This window comes from Drosophila subpulchrella, chromosome X (assembly GCF_014743375.2).
Source record: "Drosophila subpulchrella strain 33 F10 #4 breed RU33 chromosome X, RU_Dsub_v1.1 Primary Assembly, whole genome shotgun sequence".
Taxonomy (NCBI): domain Eukaryota; kingdom Metazoa; phylum Arthropoda; class Insecta; order Diptera; family Drosophilidae; genus Drosophila; species Drosophila subpulchrella.
Genome location: NC_050613.1, coordinates 19,618,391 through 19,640,243, shown reverse-complemented (window position 1 = coordinate 19,640,243; position 21,853 = coordinate 19,618,391). Strand labels below are relative to the sequence as shown.

Sequence of the window (21,853 nt, the reverse complement as noted above, 5' to 3'; positions counted from 1 at the left end):
TTGGTTTAATAAATAGGAGCAACAAATATATATTTATATATGTAGAGCGTAATTTAAAGCGGTTTGTCAATCAAATTTATATACTTGAAGCCTTGAGTTGTTGTTGGTTTGAGATATTCTCAGTTTGTTGTGTTCTTTAGTGCTGGTGGCGGGTGGTGTGGGTAGGTGGGGATTTGGGGTTTTTGGGGAGAAAGGAGGTGGGTGGGTGTGATTGTTTCATGTATCGAGTTGTCTGCTTTGGTCGCCTTTTTTGGGCGGGGTGGTTGTATTTTTGATTTTGAATCCATTTGGGGGGGTTTAGTAAAGCGGATTTATATACGTATACAGGGGGTTAGATCGATCAATTCTTAACAATATTTATGTATATACTTTGGAATCATATATATACGTGTGTGGGTGGGTAGATTTACATATACATATATATGTATATATATATATATATATATGTGTATATATATGTAGAGTTGTCACGATTATTTGGGGGGAATTTTAAATTTTGGTCGGTTAGTACAATTGGAAAGTAAATAAAGATTAGCGTTAGTCGATCAACTTCGGTGTTAGTTCCCTTTGGTGATCATTTTTTGTTAGCTGTGTTGGAGCGCATAATATAGTTCATGTATGTATGTGTGTATGTGTGGTGTGAGTGTGCGGGTGGGCGGGGATGTATGTGTGTGTGAGTGAGTGTATGGTTTGGGTGCCTTTTGACTATATCAAAAAGCGAGAGATTCGCCTCCTTCTCAATTTTCAATTTTCAAGGGGAGCCTGTATGTGTGAGTCCTGTGTGTGAGTGAGTGTGTGTGCGTGCTGTGAGTTAGCGTGGCCAGGTAATCATTTGAGGCTGCAGTGTGGCCGTATATGGTTTCGAGTGTGGAGCGTGCGGTGTCGAGTGCGAACACATTGCGTATGGGTTGGTCTGCCGAGAGTCGCGAAACGGAACGGAACGGAATGAAACGAAACGCGCCTGGTGTGTACTGTACCTAACTGTATCTGTGAACTGTGTTGTGCGCATGAGTAAACAAATGCCAATCTGTGCCGAGTTCTGGCTGATCCTCCGATCAGGGATCAGGGGATCTTAGCCCTAGGCTATCAAAGGATTTACATGTACCTGGTGGTCGTGCACTGACTTCTGTATTCGCAGCAGCACATTGGGGATTTGTCGATTTAAGTGTGAGTGTGAATGTGGTGGGGCTGTTTGATTGTGGGTTGGGTTTTGATTTTGCTTTTAATTTGCGGGGTCGGTGGGTCGGGTCGGGCTGTGTGTACTCAAAGCAAAGTGTGGCCGAATTCGAGGGGACAAGAGCAAGAGACTGACCCAGGGGCATTTGTATTGGGGGTTGACGTTTTCGGGGGGGTCTGGACTGGGTGGTAAACTAAATGAAAACCGCTTTTTACCCACCATCACAGGCTGCGGGGGCTTCGACAGTTGTTAACAAAAGACACATTGAAAATTAATGTGAAAATTCGTTCCAATGCAATTGTTGTAAATAAAGCTTTTCTTTTGACTTTTGCTAATGGGGGGAGCGGGTCGATGGGTGGTTAATTTGGTTCGGGTGGGGTTTACATAGTTTTAGACACAAGCACGACGACGTACAAATAAAGGAAAGAGTTCAATATTCAATATATATATATATATTATGTAGGTATGTATATATTCGATCTTCAAATGCGTTGCGTTTTACATGGAAACTAAAAGTTGACACCAATAAAATTTCGATTGCAAAATGTACTCGGTGTTCGCTTCTCTGCGGGGATTTACCCGTGTAATGTCTAGTGTTTTTTTTTTCAGCCATATTCTTGTAGCTCAAAAAATGGAACGTAATGGAACGAAACAAATAAAAAGAAAACGCAACGAAATGGGATTCATTTGGGATTCTACTCTACTGAAATCAAAGCTTCAAATCGAACTGAAAATTTAAATTTTTTTCCTTCTCAGTTTTTCTAAAAAGAACAAAAAAAAAAAAGGGGGCTCCTTCTGGGATATGGGTAAAAACGGAACGTACTATAAGTTCTAGCTTGGGATCGCATTTTTTTTTGGAATTCTAAGCATGTGTTTGTAATAGGGCAGTGTATTGGCGTGAATGTGTGTGCGTGTTTTCTTTGTGTGAGTGGGTGCATTTTGCTGTTGTTTTGTAGTACATTTTGCTGGTAATTCATTTGTTTTACTTGGGTTTTTCATTACGAATACACGAAAAAATTTGCACACAAAAATGGAACGAAACGAAACGGAACAGAAGGCAGAAAAAGGCAAAACAAAAACGGAAATAGATTAGCGGATAACGCAGTCGAAATAACAACGGTTAAGAATTCAAAAACATAAACGTCAAAGAGTGTTTGTCGTGTGGCATTCGGATGCTTTGTAGTTAGGGATTCTTTAATTCTTTGAGGCGAGCATGAGGATTGGATGGGTGATCGATCGGGTTGATCGGGGAGTTCATATAGAACTAGCTATCTTAATAAACATGGCAACATTTAAAACATTTTGAGCTGCGGATTGTTACGGATTGTTGCGGCCTAACCGCAGCAACACACACGCGAAACTTGTGATAGAATTTTGCTAAACACTCTGCGGCTGGCAGATGAGCTGTAAAGCTGCGAGTTAATTAATTTTGCGTAGTTCATCAAACAACAAAACACGCGGAGCGGGAATTTGCAATAAGCGGATGCGGATGTGTGGCCACGCCTGTTGCTCAGATTGTTTGCCAAAGTTTCGCGGCAAGCGTTTATTTAGCAATTACCCTGGCAAGGAACTCTCTATATAATCATTATGTATCACTTCTCAACATCATTGGCGCTCTTTCGTAACACGGATGACATGGAAAACCGACTAAATATGCATGTGCAGTTACTTGGGGGTTTCGTTTTTTTTTTTTTTTTTTGGGAGGAGGGGTTCGTGGTAGAATCTTTTTGGGTGGGTGGTTCTAGGTTCTGGGTTTTAAATTCCCTTGGGTTCTTCTTCTGGTCTGGCATGTGCGTGTGTGAGGGTGTGAGTGTGACCGAAACAAATGAAAACATTTACCATCGAAACAATCAAACAAGAAAGAAATTTATACACTTTATACGCTATGACGGGAACTCGGAACTTGGAATCGCAACGAACCGGAGTTTTTTTCTTTTTTGGGTGGGGTTTGGGATTTTTGGGATCGGTTCGATTTTCGGGTCTGCCGTTGGTTCCAAGAATCAAGTTCGAATTCGTTTTTTATTTTATTTTCTCTTTTTTTTTTTGGATTCGGGTGCGGATTCGAGTTGAGTCCAACGGGAAATAAATCGAAAGTTAAATCAAAAGTCCTGCTCCTGATCGACACGCATACATATGCGACATGTATGTATGTATGTGTGTGTCCTCAAGTCAGTCGAAACGCAAAACTCGAAAGAAACAAAAGAACAACGGAAACGGAAACGAAAACGATAATGATAATGACAACGAAAGGTTACAACAACAAAAAAGGGAACGTTAAACTATGTAGTTCGAAAATTCAACCAAATTACGGGCATGTTAAAAATGATCTCTCAGCAGTTTATTAAATAATTATTTGAATTAGATTCTGGCTTTGGTTTTTTGTTTTTTTTTTTTTTTTGGTTTTAGCTTTTTAGTTTTGAAAAACTGGTATTCGTATTCTCTTTTTACTTTTAGGTTTACGTTTGCTTTTAGCCTTTCATTTCTTTTGGTATCTGGTATTCTGGTATCTGACTTGGATAGACTCTTTGGTATATTATTTTGGTACTTGCATTTGCATTTGCATTTGATGTAAAAAATGTAATAATGAGCTTTTGAGCGCAAATAGAGCGGAACAATAGAGTACGGATAGAGAAATGTTCGGACTCACCTTGAGGGGACACGGCGAGGTCACCGGACTGCTGCAACTGTGTGTTGAGACCTGTGATTGGATCGATTGGATTGCATGTGGCCAAAAACCGATCAGAATGGGCAGCGAGAAAGAGAGAGAGAGAGATGGGGAGAGAGAAAGAGATGGAGAAAGCGAGACAAAGAGAGAGAGAGAAAGGGGGGAGCAAGAGGAAAAGCGTTAGTTAGTTAGTTAGCACGATCGCTGCGCACATTGCGTATACGCACCAAGCAACGCTGAGTGATCGAGATTGCTCATGGGGAAGTTGAAGGCGGCGGCATGGAACATCTTGTTCTCCGCCGGCGACATGATGAACTGCGGGGCGGCGTGGTGCGAGGCGAGTCCGTCTCCGATCTCCTCGTCGTTGCCAGAGCTGCAATGGGGTTTTGGGAGTGTTAGTAGATTGTCCTACGACTACAAATTGATCATCAAGGTAAAAGTTTTTTTTTTTTTTTTTTTTTTTTTTTTTACTAAATGATTCTGATTTGAATTTGGATAAGTACTTTGGCACTTAAAACTAATTTAATAGATTTTAAATTTCAAATCCCGAGTCTTATATCATCACATTTATTGGTTGTCCACGTTAGGACAGTATAAAATAAAAAAATCAACTTAAAAAAAAAATATTATATTTTCAATCCTCTTTTTACTGTCTACTTTTAGACACCTTGGTATGCATATGATCTGAAAACTAACTGAAAACCAAATCAATCAAGCACTTGTAGAGGTATCTAAAAGTATGCTATGATATATCTTAAATTTCTGTTTCACTGCCTACTTATAGGCTACATCGCAAATGATTTCAGGACCTTTAGGGGATAACTTACCTCAGGGATCCCTTGCCGCCGTCGCCACTACTGGAGCGATTGGCATCGTGCTCGCCGGTGGAGTCATTGCTGTGCTCATCGTTCGCATTGGCATTGTTATTGGAGCAAACCAGCTCCATGGGCTCCGATTTGACGTCATCGGCGCCCGCTCGAGCCAGCGGCGAGGGTGTGAGGCTGCCCAGTTTGTCGCTGATGGAGATTCCGTTGCCGTTGCTCGCTCCGTTGCCGTTGCCATTGCCAGAGTTTCCGTTGTTGCCAGTGGGTCCATTGCCTGTTGGTCAAGGGATTAATTAGAACCAAGAGCTCACCCCGAATCAGCACCAATCATTGGTGCAACCAAACAACACTCACGCTTCTCCTCCTTGAGCGGCGGCGTATTGTTGTTGTTATGGTGCTTGATCGTACTAAAGTCGGCCGGAGTCTGCTGGGGCGAAGTGCTGCGGGCATGGAGCGGCGGCAAATCGGGGCTGTTGTTGTTGCTACCACCGCCAACGGCGCCGGAGAGGGGCAATCCATTGTCCGATCCCCGGAGTCGCTTCAGAGCATGCGATGTTTCCTCGGCGGCCACGGCGGCGGCACTGCTGCGATGCATCATGGCCATCCGCTTGAGCAGCTGGTTGTTGATGTGCGGCGGCAGCGATGGTACCACCGATGGTGGGGGCGGTGATCCCGCCCCCTGGCGGCTGAACAGGGTCGAGGAGCCGCCGCCATCGTCGCCATGCAGCGAACCATGATGCGGATGTGGATGCGAGTGGGCGTGCGAATTGATCGGCGTGCGGCCGCCGGAATTGGCCAGGTTCTGTATCTGAGCCAGATGCTGTGGGATAGAGTTGCAAGGATTCTGGATTGAGTCAAGCTGGTCAACCTGATTATCCTCCTGGTTAAATACTCACGCTATGTGTGTCCTCCGCCTGTTGCTGCGTTAGTCCCGAGACGCGCAGCACTTCGGCGGTCTTGAGGAAGGACTGCAGGGACTTCTGGTGCACGTTGACCTCGCCGTGGTATATGAACTCCACCAGCGAGTGCAGGTCCATGAAGTTCACATCCTGCAGCAGTATGACCGGGTGTTTGCAGGGTGTGCTCTGAAAATTCGAGTTGGATTAGTCAGTTGTTGTGTGTTTTGGGTGAGTCAGTCAGATGCCCTCTGAGTCCCCCCCATCCTCACTCGATAAGCCTGTTTGCCTGGGCAATTATCAGGGGGCTCTGGCCCAGACAACCTTCAATTGTCGCTGAAATGTCAACAGGCCAACGAGCGATTTGAAGTTTGCATTCGCTGGTTTCGCTTTTCGATTCGCAGCCAGCTGCAGTTTATTTCCTCTGCCTCTGCCATGTGTTCCCTTCATACCATACCCCATACCCCATACCATCCCAATCCCCATCCCCACATCCCATCCTCTACTTTAAGCACATATTCATGGCCAGTGCATTCCAGTTTTTGCTGCGTGTGTACAGTGAGTTTCACTTATCAAGTGGAACTCCAACAAAGGGAGCTGCTCCTCTGCTGTTTCTGTGCTTTTTTTCTGTGTTTTTCTGCTGCTGCCTGGCTAGAAATTGGGTCAAGTCTCGCCTCGTCTTTTGTTGCTCTGCCCTGAGAAACCCTGCAAAATGCACAAACTGTTTGTCTTATTTACTGGCTGGTGCTTGGGCTTGTGCAATTTATGTGCCCTCACAGACACGCACACACATATTGGATATTTGCGATTGAGTTAGCGCTAAAAGATTGCCAGTGTGTGTGGGGGATTGCGAAATTGAGGTCAACTTGAGGAGAGAGAAATGCGTCAGGAGACGGCAAAGAATGATCGGAAGATCGTCTCCAATGCAGCTGGTAAATATTATATGGTATATAGCATATAGTATATATCTTATGGCATATAACATGTATTATTTAGCGTATGTGATATGGGATATATTATATAGCATATGTCTTATAGCGTATAGCATATATCATATATATCATACAGCATTTATCATATAGCACATATGTATAGCATATATCATATATCTTATATCATATAACATATGTATATTATTTAGCGTATGTCATATAGGATATATTATATAGCATATATCTTATAGCACAAAGCATATTTCATATAGCACATTTATATAACATATATCATATATCTTATATACCTTGTATCATATAGCAAATTGCATATAGAATATATCAAATAGCATATATCATGTAGCTTATATCATATAGCATATATCTTATATCTCACAGAATATATCATATCATGATATAAGATGTAACTTATAGCAAATGCTAATGAGGCGCTGTGGGCGTGGCCCTGGCCTGGCCGTAACACAAAAGCCAGAAATGCTTTTAGCAAATGCCCCCCATTAAGTCACCTCTAGCTGCAATCCGAATCCGTATCTGTATCTGTATCTGTAAATGTATCTGTATCTGTATCTGAATCTGGATACCCCTGGAGTATTTCTCAGGGCTTTTGTTGTTTGGCAGTTTTTACACCTAATTAAAATAATGCGCTGCAGTTAATTAAATATTTATGCATAGGCGCAAAGTCGCGCACAATTGCGACGCCAAGTGCTGGGTCTTTTACTCCAGTCCAGTGCAGGCCAGTTTTGCTGGGCGGGAGCCAAGTGTCTGGGGTTGTCTGGGCGAGTTCAGTTGTCCATTTGTCCATTTGTCCAGTTTGCCAGTTGCAACAACTACTGTCCACTGTCTCCTTTTGTTCGCCACCTACTGCCCACTTGTATGTATTTCAAATTGAATTTACAAAGTTTTGTGCCAGTGCCATTCCCTTTTTTGTATTTCTTGTATTTTTATTTTGTATTGCACTGCCTTCTGGCAGCCAGCAAAGTTTTGTATACTAATTTCTTGGGTACATAATTCTACAGCAAGTACATCAGTGCAAAAAAAAAAAAAAAAACAGAGCTCAAGTAAAAATTCAGTCGGCCCGTTTTGCCTTTTGTTGGCGTTGCTGGTTTTTTGTCCCGCTGCATTTAGTTGGCCTTTTTAACAAATTAAATGCCGACTTTTTCTGCTCGCGCAATTTCTTGTTTTGGGTTTGGGTTTGGGTTTGGGTTTGCGATGGCTGGAGGAGGTGGAGAATAAACTTTGCCAGGGACTTCTTGACATGTTCTTCGTTCCTCTGTTGCCAAAGCCGTTGCGTAATCAGTGCTGGGTATTTGGCCCCTAACCCCTGACCCCCCTTCGAGCCGAATCCTCTCCTAATTGCAGTTCTTCTTGCCCAAAAACCAAACAAAACTGACAAGTTTGCGAAGCGCGCGCTACACTCTTTTTGTTTGTCATAATTTGGAACAAAAACGGAAAATAATAACGGAAAGCACAGCAAGTTTTCTATCATGTTAACAAATCATGTCGAAAGAGACAGTAAGAGTTGCAGAAATGGGGGAAGGAACTTTGTAATTTATATAATTTCAGCTGCAGGACCTCCTCTGGCCTCCCCTGACCCCCCCCGTGAACCCCTGGCTGTCTTCAATGACAGCTCGAACAATGCAAATGGCAAACGTCGAGGCTGTCCTCCTGTTACCCAACCTTTGACCCCCCAACCCGCTCTCTAACTAGCTGCTGGTGGTTCCCCCATTCCTGTCGCTCAAAAACCGCAATTGCGTGCAAATATTTTCAATGCAGGCAAGGCGCGCAAAGTTTTGGCGGGCAAAACGTAAACGATTCCACATAATTTTAATGTCATAATAAAAATAATGAACCAAACTGCGGGCTTTTTTGAGCGGGGCGGTCTGCATTAGTTGCAAGTTTACTTTGGCTTGTGAGTTACTTTGTACTTTGGCCAACTTCAAGGATTAGCAATGGGGAAAAAAGGCATGAGGTAGTAGTCCTGACATTTACACTCTATACAGTCTATATAGTCGCCTCATTTTAGCCTGCTCTAGTTACCAGTTGCAAGTTGCGAATCCATTCGCATGCGTTGCATGATCAGGGCACACAAATCAATCATACGTAGCGTTGTCCCATGCCATCGACTCATTTGCACCGCAATCAAATATATGTATAGGTACTAAATAACCAGAGCTCATAACGTGTTACGACTGTACAGTGTACACACAACTTCCTTCCTTCCTTCCTTCCTTCCTCGCTTTACTTTTCTTTACTTTTTCCGCAATCTGTCGACAAATGCCGTGATTTTTGTGCCTTTCTTGTCGTTTTTTTTTTTTGCCATCGTGTGCAACTAAATAAATTAAAGTGCTAGCAAAACGCCAAAAAAACCCCCTTCCCTTTTCCAACCCCCCGGCTAAACTTACTCCTATCCACAGTATTTTAGCTAAAAGCACACAACTATTTCTCCACTTGCTGGCTAAACTAACTTTGGCGGAACAATTTGGTTATTTTCGCGGTAGGGGTCTTGGTTTTGCGGTGAGTAAAGTGAGTAATTTCCGTCGCTCCTTTGAGGTGGACCGATCGGAAGCACTTGCTTCTAGAACCCCTACTTTATATATAGTACAATCCCCCCAAGTATCCTCAAGATACTGGAACTGGCTGCTGCATATGTAGATACATACATACGTACTAAATGTGTGTGTGCAAAAACAGAGATAAAAACGAAGATCTCAAAAGAAAGAAAGAGGGAGAAATTTGCAATGGGTGCTAAGTAGGTCACACATACAGCCTAGCACGCAGATTGCTGCCATCGCTGTAACTGTAAATGTGTTAATGCAATTGCGAAAGTATTTACGCAAAAAAAAAACACCAGAATCCATACAATTTGTTCCACGAAAATCACATCCACATTTTCAGCATATAGATCATACATTCTACAGACAAAAAATGAGGAAAGTTTTGGGTCGAAACGTTTTATTTTGTTTTTTCATCCAAAAGGGAAGCATTATAAAGCCCTTTGCTTGTGTTTTGAATAATATCATTATCTTTTAACCCTCTCTACTGGTTTTTCCACTTTGTTCGCTATAGGGATGGTTTATATTTTTCTTTTGATATGCAATCCGTTTAAAACATCATTTTAAGTATTGCTAGAAAGAATCTTAGCTCCCTGGCAATTGGAATCCCTGATTATTTTCCACTTGGCTTTTAATACCTATGTTATAATAGAGCAGTAAAACATATTTTTGATATGGTATATGCGTCATGTTATATGGAGTGTACATATATGTACATATATAGGGTTCTTTAATATCAAGTATCTAAGTATCTAATTTCGATGGGAGTTCTAATACAGTGCAGTAAAACCTATTTTTGATAAGGTAAGAACGTCTTGTTATATGGAGTGTACATATATGTATGCAGGATTGTTTTATATCAAGTATCCAAGTATCTAGTTTCGATAAGGGTTCTAATACCTATGTATTCTCCACTTGAAAGCTATTATAATAACTTTAATTTCGATGTTTTCATTATACTTTCTTTTCGTTGGGAGCCCGAGTGCCCGTCTATATGGCCTTAAGAGATTATTAATTAGAGATTAGCACTCACCTTGAGCAGCTCGCGGAAGTAGGGACTGCAGGCGGAGAGGACGACGCGGTGGGCCTTGATGCTGCGCCCCTCGCAGGCGAGGGTTACGTCCACGAAGGCCTCGTCGTCCCGCAGATTCTCGAAGGCCGAGGTTATGCTGCTCTGGTAGTTGTTCCAGCGTAGGCAAAAGTGCTGTGTGTCGTCCATTTCGATGGATTGCGTTTTCTGGTTTAGGATCTGATTATTCTGGTATTGGTATTGGTATGCTGCTTCTGGTACCGGCTGCAGTTCGACAGGTGTGGGGGGTGTTGGTGTTGCCGTTGGTGTGGGTGTGCTTGTGGTTGTTGTTGTGGGCTGCCGAGCGTTGTGGTCGTTGTTGTTATTGTTGTTGTTGTTGTGATCGTCGTCAACCGACACAACGCTGGCCTTCTTCGAGGTCACCTTCTTTCGTATTTTGACGGCTTTTTGGCGGCCTGGCCCACCGATAAAAGGAGTGGAGAAAGCGCTGTGGCCCTCCTATTGATCCTTTTCCCTTCTGTTTTCGGTTGTTTTTTTTTACTGAATAGTATTTGCTGATTCCTTGGATGATTGTTGTATTGTGTTGTATTCACTAATGATTACTTAACTGCAAGCGAAAAGAAAGCAGAAGAGCAAACAATTAGAATTTGAGTTTGAGAACAGAAAAGCCCCCCCGCTTTTTCAGGTTCATTGCAGTTCAGAGTTCGCCTTGGTTATGCTACATATATAAAGTATATCATTTTTTTTTACGAATTTGTGCCGTGCTAGCTGAAAGTTGTGCATTTGTTTCTGCTTTGCAACGGTCGTCTTTTTTGCTCGCTTTTGCGTTTTTTTTTGGCCTGTTCTGCTGCTGTTTCGCTTGCAACTATGCGAAATGTTTAAAAATTGTTAACAAATGCAGTTTAAAATGTCAACCACGGCGACGACGCAGCAGCAAAAAGCCATTTCTATGTCACACGGCGAATCAAAATTAAATAAACTATCAAGACGACAATTAGCACTCGCAGAAGTAGAAGAAGCAGCACAAGTAGAAGCAGCAGCACAAGCAAAAAATTTATAACGAGTGCAGAACCGCTGAAAAACAACAAAAAAAAAACCAATAAAAAATAAAACCATAAAAAACTTAGTGAAAAAAGCCAACGCATCGCAAATGGGAGGAGTGAACAAAAAAAAGTGATGAAAAAATGCGAATTATAACAAATGCGAATATACCAAGAACACTTGTATGGGTGGGAACACAGGGGTCGGGGAACAGTTGGCCTGTTCCCTGTTCCGCGCTCTGTTCCCATCTGGACATCTTGCAGAAAAGGCAAGCAAAAAAAAATTTAAAAAAAAAATCATAAAATCCAAAAAAAAAATTTAATTTGAATACAGAAAACTTTCGGGGGCTCTCTCTCTTTATTTTGTTCTCACTCGCATGTCTTGCGTCCCGCTCTCGCCAAATGGTTTGCGAAATGCGAAATGCGAATTGCGAATTGCGAAGGTTGCGATAAGCGATTCAGCAACAGCGGCAGAGCTTTCGCCCGACATTGAAAGTGAAAACTATTAGATAAGTCCGCCGGGTGTGCGCTGCACTTTTTCTGTTTTTATATGTATGTATGTATGGTTTGACGAGCGCAAACCCACAATACGCTGATACGTATGAGTGATGTGTCCGCACAAAAATAGCACCCCTCGCTATGATATCGTCATCCCATTTCCATTCTGATTCCCATTCCCATTCCCATTCCAATTCCCATTCCCATTACCCATATTCCAGTCTTATTCCCATTCCCATTCCAATTCCCATTCCCACCGATTCTTCAAATTGCAACTGGAAGGCTCACCTTTCTCCACCTGGCGCTCTGTTTGGAACCCGATGCCCTGCTGTGGGGCATATTTCAAGCTTTTCAGCTGCTCTTTCAATTTGCAAACTTTGGGATTGTGGTAATTCTGAATTTTACGATATTTTGGGTGTTAAACTATTCTGCTGGCGTATACGCAATTTCTCGTATACGCAATTTCTCTTTCTTTTTTTTTTTTTTACTTATAAAGCACTCAACAAAATATATAAAAAATTTTGGTCATACACACACACACACACACAGAGACGCGGCGAGGATGAACCGTTAGTTAGCGCTAGCTAGGAGGCTGGAAAGCTGAGAATCTGGAGACTGGAGACTGGAAGTTCTGGAGGAGAACCAAGAACCGAGATCCGAACCGAACTTAAAACGAAGCGATTTCGGGGGAGCGACCGACCGAACGAACCGAACCGATGACTAAACTAAACTATCTTGGACTGCCGATATCATGGCTTTGGGAGCCGAGCTCGGTATTACCGAGCGCGAGGGCGGTTCCAGGATCATCCGCTTGCGGATTTGCGGATATCTGTGGGATGTATCTTAAGTATCTTCGGCTATTTGTGGTTATTTTGGCTTTTTGGTTGGATAGTCCGTGTCCGTGTTTGCCGTTTCCCGTGTATTTAGTGTTTGTTGCGTTTGGTGATTGCAAGCGTAGAAACTCAACTGAATTCGCGCTAAAGAAGAAGAGAGTGCCGTGCCAGTCTCAGTCGCTGCCTCTGCCGCTGCCGCTGCCTCTGCCTCTGCCTCTGCCAACATCGACGGCACACAAAAAGCGCATTAGGCAGGCGAATAAACCAAAAAAAAACACACTATTCCCCAAAAAATTTTTGGCAATCTATGTCTGTGTGTGCGTTCTCTACCGTCTGGATGTTGGCCAGAGCGAGATGGCACTAGCCGGGAGAGAGCGGCGATTGCGCGCACGCTCTGTTGTCGCAACGGAATCGCCTTTTCGATCGAAAGGATTGGACAGGGATGGCGATAGCGGGAGCAGCGGGCCTGCCCAAAAGGACAGAAAGAGAGCGAGAGAGAGCAAGGAGAGCAGGAGATCGTATTAGAATGTAGAATTCCCAGACGCAGCACACACACACACGCACGCCTGCTGCGAAAAAAAGCATTTTTTGCACAAAAAGTCCAGCGGCGAATGCCGAATTTTTTATATTCCCGATCTCTGTGTTTGGTTTTCGGCTCTTTTGCTCTTTTGCTCTCCCTCTCCCTCTCTCTCTCTCTTTAGTGTTGAATTTTTGTGCATAGAACTAAGCAGGCGCGTCGCAGTCGCAGCGCTGCCGCCGGCTGACTAATAACTAACTAATAATTATAGAGAAAGAATAGAAGAAAGTCCCCCTCAAAAAAAAATCAAATAAAATTCCTTGGAAAAACCCATAAAATAAAAAGAAACCCATCGCTTTGTATTTTTAACTAATAGAAAAAAAGAACCTAGCCTTATATACACTTGGCAAAATTTTCTCCCGTTTACTTTTTTTATTATTTCTGCATATTATAGTCGAGAGATCTTGGCTGTATATGTATGTACGTGTGTGTGTGTGAGTTCTACCCGTAGTGCTTACGAACTTTCAAGGCTAAATACTACATTTTTGTTGTTGCTGCCTTTGTGGCCGTATTATTATTAAATTTTGTTTGCCGCATTTCGCTAGCCATCTCTCGCTCTCTCTCTCTCTCTATCTCTCTGTTGCTGTCTCTTTTCCGCTCTCTAAAATAGTTCTAGAAAAAGTCAAAATTCGTTGCAGTCGTTTTTTTGGCACTCCCAAAAAATGAGCCTGTATGTGTGTGCGAGTTTAAATAAAAGCAATTATTTGGCTGACTGCGCTGTATAGCTAATAAAAAAAAATAAGAAATGAATAAAAAAGCCAAAAGAGCAGCAGCGAACGCGATTAGATAGAGCAGCCCAGAGTGTGAGTATAGTAGTTTGTTCAGTTGGAAACTAAATTGTATAATGCGCGAGTGCGAAAATAGAAGTATTTGTGTGTGTGTGTGTGACGATCCGATTGGATCAGATTGGCGTGCCATATCTCCTGCACCACCCTCGCAAACTTGTTTGTCGCCCCTCGCTCTGCCGTCCCCTTCGGCTCCCCCTCCTTTGCTTTCTCTTTCTATTGTGTTTGGCCGCAAAAGTTTGCTTATTTCTTCTGGATTTTGCTTTGCTTTTTGCTCCTATCGTTGTCGCCAAGTGTGTGTGTGTGTGCGGTTTCTATTTTCAAGGTTACTTGAGTTAGTTATGTGTGCATATGTACATATGTATTTGCCTTTTCCTAGAAAGAGCGAGAGGGATGGCGCGTGACAAGTTGGTCTACGACAGCTTGCAAAGCATTAAACAAGGTCAGTCCACAGGCACTTGTCCCCCATTTTCCTGCTTTTCCTCCTCCTTCTAAACCTCTGCCCCTTCCACATTTCCACTCTCCACTTTCCACTTGTTGCCGGCTAGACGCTGTGGCGCCCACATCACATTTCCACATGGCAAATCGCACACATTGCAAATACCTTCCCCTTTTTTTTCCCCCCCTTTTCCGCTTTTCCAAGCACCGAATGCCGGCCAAATGTAAAATCTAACGGCCAACAAACACACACACACAAACACACACGCAGAGAGCAGAGAGTAGTAGTGAAAGCGAAAGTTCTGTGTAAAAACTAGCAGAGAGAGAGAGAGAGAGAGAGAGTGGGTGGGTGGGTGTATGGATGTTAAGCAAGGAGAGCTTTACAACGAGTGCATTGCACAGGGTGCATCGGTGTGTGTGTGTGGCTAGACAAATGCTAGACGCAAACGGTAAACGGCAAACGCTACCCACCGCCCCCATAACGGGTCATTTCCATTTGCATTTGCATTGCCCCACACACACACATTCGCATGTATGTACTTTGGGTAACCGAACCTGTAGGGCACCTGATTAATGCGTGTTAATTAGCCCATTAGGCTAATTGTAAGCAATTAGAGGGAAAGAGAGGAGGTGCCAATACATATGCATGTATGTACATAGAAGTAGAACAGTTAGCACCCAGTGGAAGAGAGAGAGAGAGGGAGAGCGCGATAGCCATTCAAAACAAAAGCAAAACCCAATTCTTCAACTCGTAAACTGAGTCCAAGTTCAAGGTCTCGTCCAATTCAATCGCCTCTGCTGCTGCCGCTGCCTCGGCTGCTGCCGGCTGCGCTGCCTAGCTAGTTGCGCATAATAGAGAGTGCGAGAGAGAGAGAGAGGGCTAAAGAATGAGAGCGCATTAGAAAGCTCGCCATTTTTGCAATGGTGTTGAAGCGTGCGGACAAACACTCTCAAACAGAAACAGCACACTCTCTTCCTTTCCGCCTCCCCTTCCTTCCAGCCTTCCAGGAGGAGGAAGAGGATCGCACCAGACAGACGAAGAAGAAGAGCCGGCCCCTCGCCCCTCTCGCCTGTCTGGAAAGGCATGCCCATGCCCATGCCTATTCCATTCCACAAATCTAAAAAAAAAACATACAAGAGCCTAACCACTTTTGTCTACGCTTCAGGTTCTTCTTCTTCCTCCTCCTCTTTGGGCTTTTGCTGCCTGCGCCGCCTTTTCATTTCTTTTGTTTTGTTTTGGCTCTGCTATGCCATCCCCTTCCCCCCTCCCACTTCCAACAACATTCCCGCTGACAAAGTTGATTTCTATTGTTAGTGCGCTGCGACTGCGCCGTCAGCTTCGTCGTCGCCGCTCTCCCTCTCTCTTTTTTTTTTTGAGTCGTCTCCGCCTCTCTTGCGCTTAGTTGTTTTGCATTTTTGCTAATTTGACCTTCACCTTAACCTAGTCATCGCTTGTCGGACATTCGGTCGTTTACCCCGCACAAATTCGCAAATTCGCCAGCCAAAGTCGAAAAAGCTTCAAATAAATAATACAAAAAAAATATCACCAGAGAGTGGGAGAGCATGAGCATGTGAGTGTAAGACTGAGTGGGTGATCAAGAGAGGTGGATCTGCAATAGTGCTAGACAGAGAGCAATGCAGCATCCGCCTGCCACCCACATATGTGTATATGTAACTGCATGTGAATTTCCAGTTTCGGCTTCCCAACTGGAAGTAAGCCAAAGAGCACCCGCTCTCTCTCTCTCTGTCGCTCTCTCACTCACTCAACTATTTCTATTCCCAGCTAGTTTCTATTTGAGCGCTTTTGCTAGCGCTCTCTCTAGCTCTCTAGTGGAAAAACAAGAAAAAACACTATAGTGGGGATGCACGACTGGGAGATACCCGTTAATCCACGAAAATAGTTGACTGTTTATAAAGAAATTACATACATTACAATATAAGGATAAAACTAACGATCTATAAACTTTTCAAATACGTAGCGGATTTTATTCCAATGCCAATATATGTATGTATACCTAAATCAAAATGAAATCCGACTTAGTTGAGCATACCCCTTCCCCTCATAGAGCAATGGGTAGCACTAGGCCATGTAAGTTTCGAATTGCTGCTCTTTGAGTCAAATCAAATGGAAAGGCCGCGAGAGCGTATGGGAATGCGAATAGTTTTGCGCTAGATCGCGAGTTCATTTTCCAGCGTCGGTTAGTTTCGTTTAGTTCGCAAATCGCATTGGAGCCCATACCATCCCTCCACGGATTTTGGAGTTGTTACCATCTATTTTTTTTTTAATGTGTCCCGTTTCTTGGAAAAGAAAAAGTGATAAAAAAGGAAGGGGAAGTAAGTTAAGTGATTGTGGATTTTGTGCGCGCTGTGATATTTGCCTCTGTCATTGGGGTCTTTGAACCCCCGCCCACAGAATAACCGAAAGCGGTATCATTTCGTTTTTTGGGCTTCGTGCAACTCCAAAAAAGTGTGACGGCGTCTGTTGTCCATTATCGCGAGAAGCTTTTCGCGTTGCCCGATAACCGATAAGTGCAGTAAACCCACCACCCCCCTCGCCGCCAAAGGGCAATCAGTTATTGGCCCGCTGCCGCCGCCGCCGCTCTAATGAACGTTGAACTGCAAATTGCAAAAGCGTACGAAAATAACAAACAAATGCGAAATTCGCTCTCTAGCGGGACATCCGCGTCGCTCGCACACATACATACATGCGTACACAATAATGAGTGTAATAAATGGGTGCATTCACCTCTGAAATGGAATATGTATGCGCATCTCTATCTGGATCTGGTGACTGTCTATCGGGAGATCACTGTAAGTAACTGCGCCATTTCTGCTGCCCTTCCAAAATTGGAAATTTGCATTTTGCCTCTATCCCGCTATCCCTCTCTATCACCCCTCTCTCTCTCGAGCCCTCTCCCGTTTACCGTTTAAAATGAGAAAACATGGGAACGACTGGAAGTTGAGTTGGCAGAATTACTGCAACGTAACTGCTTTTGTTATATCGTTTTTTACGAATAGGAATAGGGGTCTTCTAAGTTGCCAGCGCAGCAAATAAAATTCGCAAAAACTCAAGTGCAAAGTGTGTTTTTATATATATGTATATTTTTTTCTTTCTTGCAAATCGCGCACTAATAATGTAAAAGGAAGCAGTCGCCAAAGAGGAGTGGGAAAAAACGGTGAATAAAATGCAATACAAAAGCCTATCGAAAAGAAGGAAAAGCGAATGCAAAGCGAAAGTCAGCTCCCCTTCTCCCCCCTCTCTCTCTCTCTCTCTTTCCACGCACACAATTTAATTCGCATTACATGGGATTTAGCTTGTTTGCTTTTTCCATTCCATTTCCATTGCCATTTCCATTCCCATCGCACATACATACATATTGATATGGCGATGCGTTTACATAGTAGGCCTTTGTATGTGCGAATGTGCATGTAGATATGTGTGTACATATGTATGTGCGTGGCCAGCTCATTAATTTTATAGACCATTTTGCGCAATGTGGCACACATACACACATACGCACACTCGCGATCAATTGACACACATACATGTACATACACATACATGGGCACGCTGCAATGTATTAGCATTTCTCATCAAAAAGCTGCTCTCTGCTCTGCAGCTAGCGTCGCTGCCGACGTCGCGCTGAGGTTAAGAAACTTTTGGGGTTTAATAACATTGCACAAGGTTATTAGATAAAAAAAATGTGCTCGCCACAACTGCGCGAGAGAGCTAGGGCTCCCCGCTCCCGCTACCATTCTCTTCCTCTCCGACTCCCTCTTCCTGTTGCCATATTCCCATTTCCCATTCTCACCCCCTTCCTGCTCCCCACATTCTCGATTCGGCTGGGATCGGCTGAGATCGGATGGCCTCGTGTGTGCGAGCTTCGTTTCCAGCGGGAAAAGCAAGGGTGGAGAGGGGGCGGCTGAAAAGGGGTGCGACAGGGGGCATTATTTTTAGGCTCTGCAATACGAACAAAAAAAAACGAAAAAATAAAAATGCACACATGTGTGTGCCCCAAGTTTTGTGTATTTTTCGGGACTGGCAAATTTCTTGGCCGTTGATCTTTGCCGTTCTTTCTGCTTGTTGCTTCTGTGGATACTGAATGTCAATGCATTGTTGGGTGCAAGTGTGTGTGTGTGTGTGGGGGAGGGGGTTTCAATGCGCATCTGGCTCACCGAGTGTACACATTTACTTTTTTTGTGCCCATTATTCGCAGCGCTTTTCTACTCCGTTCCTTTTTTTTCTGCAGTCTGCAAGGGGGGCCATCCATGGCCGGGGGAGAGGGGGGTTTCTATGGGGTTAGACCGGGGAACCATCACAGTCACGGCCATTGTCACTGTTTATCACATTTACCGTTAAGCCGAGACGGTCTCGGGTTACCCGTGTCATAGCCCAAGAAAAAAGAAAAGTCCCAGCTATAACGGTTTATATAAGAAGAGACGACCCTCGGTGTCTCGACCCCCCCTCCCCTTCCATGAAAGCTGAGAACCTCTTCAGTTGAAAAAAAAAAAAAGTGAAACAAGAAAACAACAGAGTGCACAAGTGAAAAACCCAAAGTTGTCAACGAAAGTGCAGGAAATAAACGAAAAAATTAACCAGCTATCGGATTGGCAGTGCATCGAAGAAGAAGCCCATTCCCATACCCCTACTACCCATTCCCGAACCCATTCCCCGGGACGTCCTAGTCCCCCACAACTATGAACATGAACATGACACTCATGACCAACTGACTGACTGAGCCAGCAGAGCAGGAAGAAGAAGCAAAAAAAAAAGAGAGCGGCAGCAGAAGAAAGGGGAGTTCCAGTGCAGAATGCAGAAGAATTGAAGTGAAGAATTGCACACTCGGAAAACAAATTGTAGGCGGTTTTAAAAACATAAATATTTCCCCTTCTTAAATATAAACCATTTATAAACCCGTAAGGAAGATAGTAGTTCTTGTGATTTCAAGATTCAATTAGAAGAATTAAAAAAAGATTTTCCAAATTTCAGGGCCAATTCTTCTCTGAGTGCAGGGTCTCCTGTGTCTGCTGTATCCATTTATAAACCCGTAAGGAAGACAGTAGTTCTTGTGATTTCAAGATTCAATTAGAAGAATTAAAAAAAGATTTTCCAAATTTCAGGGTCAATTCTTCTCTGAGTGCAGGGTCTCCTGTGTCTGCTGTATCCATTTATAAACCCGTAAGGAAGATAGTAGTTCTTGTGATTTCAAGATTCAATTAGAAGAATTAAAAAAAGATTTTCCAAATTTCAGGGTCAATTCTTCTCTGAGTGCAGGGTCTCCTGTGTCTGCTGTATCCATTTATAAACCCGTAAGGAAGATAGTAGTTCTTGTGATTTCAAGATTCAATTAGAAGAATTAAAAAAAGATTTTCCAAATTTCAGGGTCAATTCTTCTCTGAGTGCAGGGTCTCCTGTGTCTGCTGTATCTGTGCCTGGGCAGAAATAGAAACATCGCGAATGGAGCAGAAGCAAGTGGGAGAAGAAAGGAGATTGGAGAATGACAAAGAAGGAGACAGAGGGAAAAGACTGCAGAGTGGAGAATGGAGAAGAGTTATCTCCTAGCCTTTGTGCCTGTGCCATTTGTTTGTCTATCCGTCTTTTGGCCTTGGAGTAACCGTTTCCGAGAACTTGGGAACTCGCCCCAATGTGTGTATATATATATATCTATATGTCTATAGCGATAACTATGCACTTTGTCTCTGTCTCTGTCTGTCTGTCTGTCTTTCTGTTGCGTCTTCGCTTTCGCTTTCAATTCTCCTGTAGCTGTAGTTGTAGCTCTGGCTGTCTTCTGTGTTTGTTTTGCAACTCCTTACTCCTCACAATTTGCGGCGGCCTTGAATGGCATCATCGTAACGCCGATTGTGGTGATCATGATCATGATCACGATTGTGATGATGATGATCGTGATCCCCATTTGTTATTGCGCCTGTCTGACGACGGATGCATTTGCGACTGTGGTGTGGTGCAGCCAAACAAGTGCTCTGTGCTAGAACATGACTCATGTCACGGGACTTGAGGACTGGGAACTTGGAACTGGGAACTCAAAACTCAAAACTCTATGGAGCTCTGCTGCTGCTGCTTTGTCCACTTGTGTGTGCGACTCTCAATTGGCCGCCGTTTCCAGTTGATTCCAGTTGATTGGGCCCCAAGGCTAACGGAAGTGGTGCTACTGTTGCTTGCTAAGTTCCCCAGTCTGCTCTGGAGTTCTCTAATTGCCCTTTGATTAACAGTAACAGTAGATGTATACATATACATATATGTGTCATATAGGGACGGAAGTCCTGTGACCTAACTGTTACTCATAAAGTTCCAGAAACTGTAACGCAGAAACTGCGTTGCATTTGCAATCTGTGTGTCAGCAACAATTGCAGCAGCAGCAGCAGTAGCAGCAGCAGCAGGGGCAACAACAAGTTATGCCCCGTCAACCTTGAATGTCGGCCAGTCGCACACACAGATGGCTAACACACACACAGATACCCTAATACCAATGCCAACCATCCAAACAGCACGCAGACAGCGTCTAGTCGGGGCCACCACTTTGGCGAGTCTCCTCCATCTCCTCTTCTGTTTTTCCTAGCATCCACATCCACCACATTCGCATCCCGAGCTCCACAGCACGTCCCACGTGTGTGCCCCCCATACCCTCCGAACACCCTGTACCCTCTGAACCCCCCCTCCAAACCTCAATCCCCCCTCCCCACCCATCGTTTTCGTAGTCTGGCTCTCTGACTACGTCTCTAGTTTCTGTCGCTTTTTATGTTTTTTTTTTTTCGCTCTTCCTTTTTTGCTAGGCACGCTTCGTTGGCTGCCTGCAATTTTCATTCAGTTTTTCTCTCGTCGCGCGACTTTCCCACCCCGCCACGCCCCCACCGCTTCTTCTTCTTCTTCTCCCTCGCCGTTGCAGGAATGCAGAAAAATGTGTTAGTGGAGTAGTTGCCATTACGTCACCTTGCTGTGTGTGTGTGTTTGTGTGTGTGTGTGTGTCTGTGTGCACGTGTGAGTGTATGGGTACCGGTCTTTGTGGCTTGCAGATGGGGAATGCTTGATAATAGGAATGGTATAGGGGTGGGGATGGGGATGGGGATGGGGATGGTATGTGGATAGGGATAGAGATGGAGTGTTGTTGTCGTTTGAGTGACTCGTCTGGGTCTCGGTCTCGGTCGCCCTAACAACTAACACAACAGAAGAAAAAAAAAACCAAGGGGGGGGGGGTTGAGATAAAAGAGTTGGGGGATTAGGGTCCCCAAGCGAACCGCTTCAGTGCGTGCCTGTCTGGCCATTTGGCCCCCGTTGTTGTTGTTCTTGTTGTCCCATTTCCAGAGTTACCTAGTGCTACATACCCCCCACCGAAAGCGAAAGTTGCAGCGGGACCTCACGTGACTTACCTGTCATAGAGCTAATCCTGAGAGTTCCTGATACCCGTTTCCGATTCTGATTCCAATTGAATTCAGAAGACTAGGCCTGAGTGGGTTGCAACAAGGATGAGGAGACTACATACATATATATTATATATAACGAGTAACATTAACAGAACAAAAAAAAAATGAATCGAAGCGAACAACAAAAATGGGTGTGGAAGCGCAA

The 21,853-nt window shown here is 43.9% G+C and overlaps 2 protein-coding genes across 10 annotated transcripts in view; one reads left to right on the top strand and one right to left on the bottom strand.

The window, feature by feature from the left end:
- LOC119557222 (broad-complex core protein) overlaps positions 1 to 21,853 on the bottom strand; it is a 49,873-nt gene that overhangs the window by 22,173 nt on the left and 5,847 nt on the right. For all 5 annotated transcript variants that reach the window (XM_037869894.1, XM_037869893.1, XM_037869895.1 and 2 more), the window contains exons 2-7: positions 10,101 to 10,704; positions 5,563 to 5,751; positions 5,021 to 5,486; positions 4,670 to 4,940; positions 4,070 to 4,215; positions 3,825 to 3,875 (exon numbers count right to left, since the gene is read on the bottom strand). In XM_037869894.1, the coding sequence (XP_037725822.1) occupies positions 3,825 to 3,875; positions 4,070 to 4,215; positions 4,670 to 4,940; positions 5,021 to 5,486; positions 5,563 to 5,751; positions 10,101 to 10,286 (1,309 nt within the window). In that variant the 5' untranslated portion in view covers positions 10,287 to 10,704. The remainder of the gene's footprint in view (positions 1 to 3,824; positions 3,876 to 4,069; positions 4,216 to 4,669; positions 4,941 to 5,020; positions 5,487 to 5,562; positions 5,752 to 10,100; positions 10,705 to 21,853) is intronic.
- LOC119557217 (mucin-2) overlaps positions 16,478 to 21,853 on the top strand; it is a 115,597-nt gene continuing 110,221 nt past the window's right edge. For 3 of the 5 annotated variants that reach the window (XR_005220055.1, XR_005220056.1, XM_037869883.1), the window contains exon 1: positions 16,479 to 17,079. The gene's annotated coding sequence lies outside the window, so the exon portion shown is untranslated. Of the gene's footprint in view, positions 17,080 to 21,853 lie in introns of all 5 variants that reach the window. The other 2 variants (XM_037869882.1, XM_037869881.1) reach the window with 1 other exon arrangement.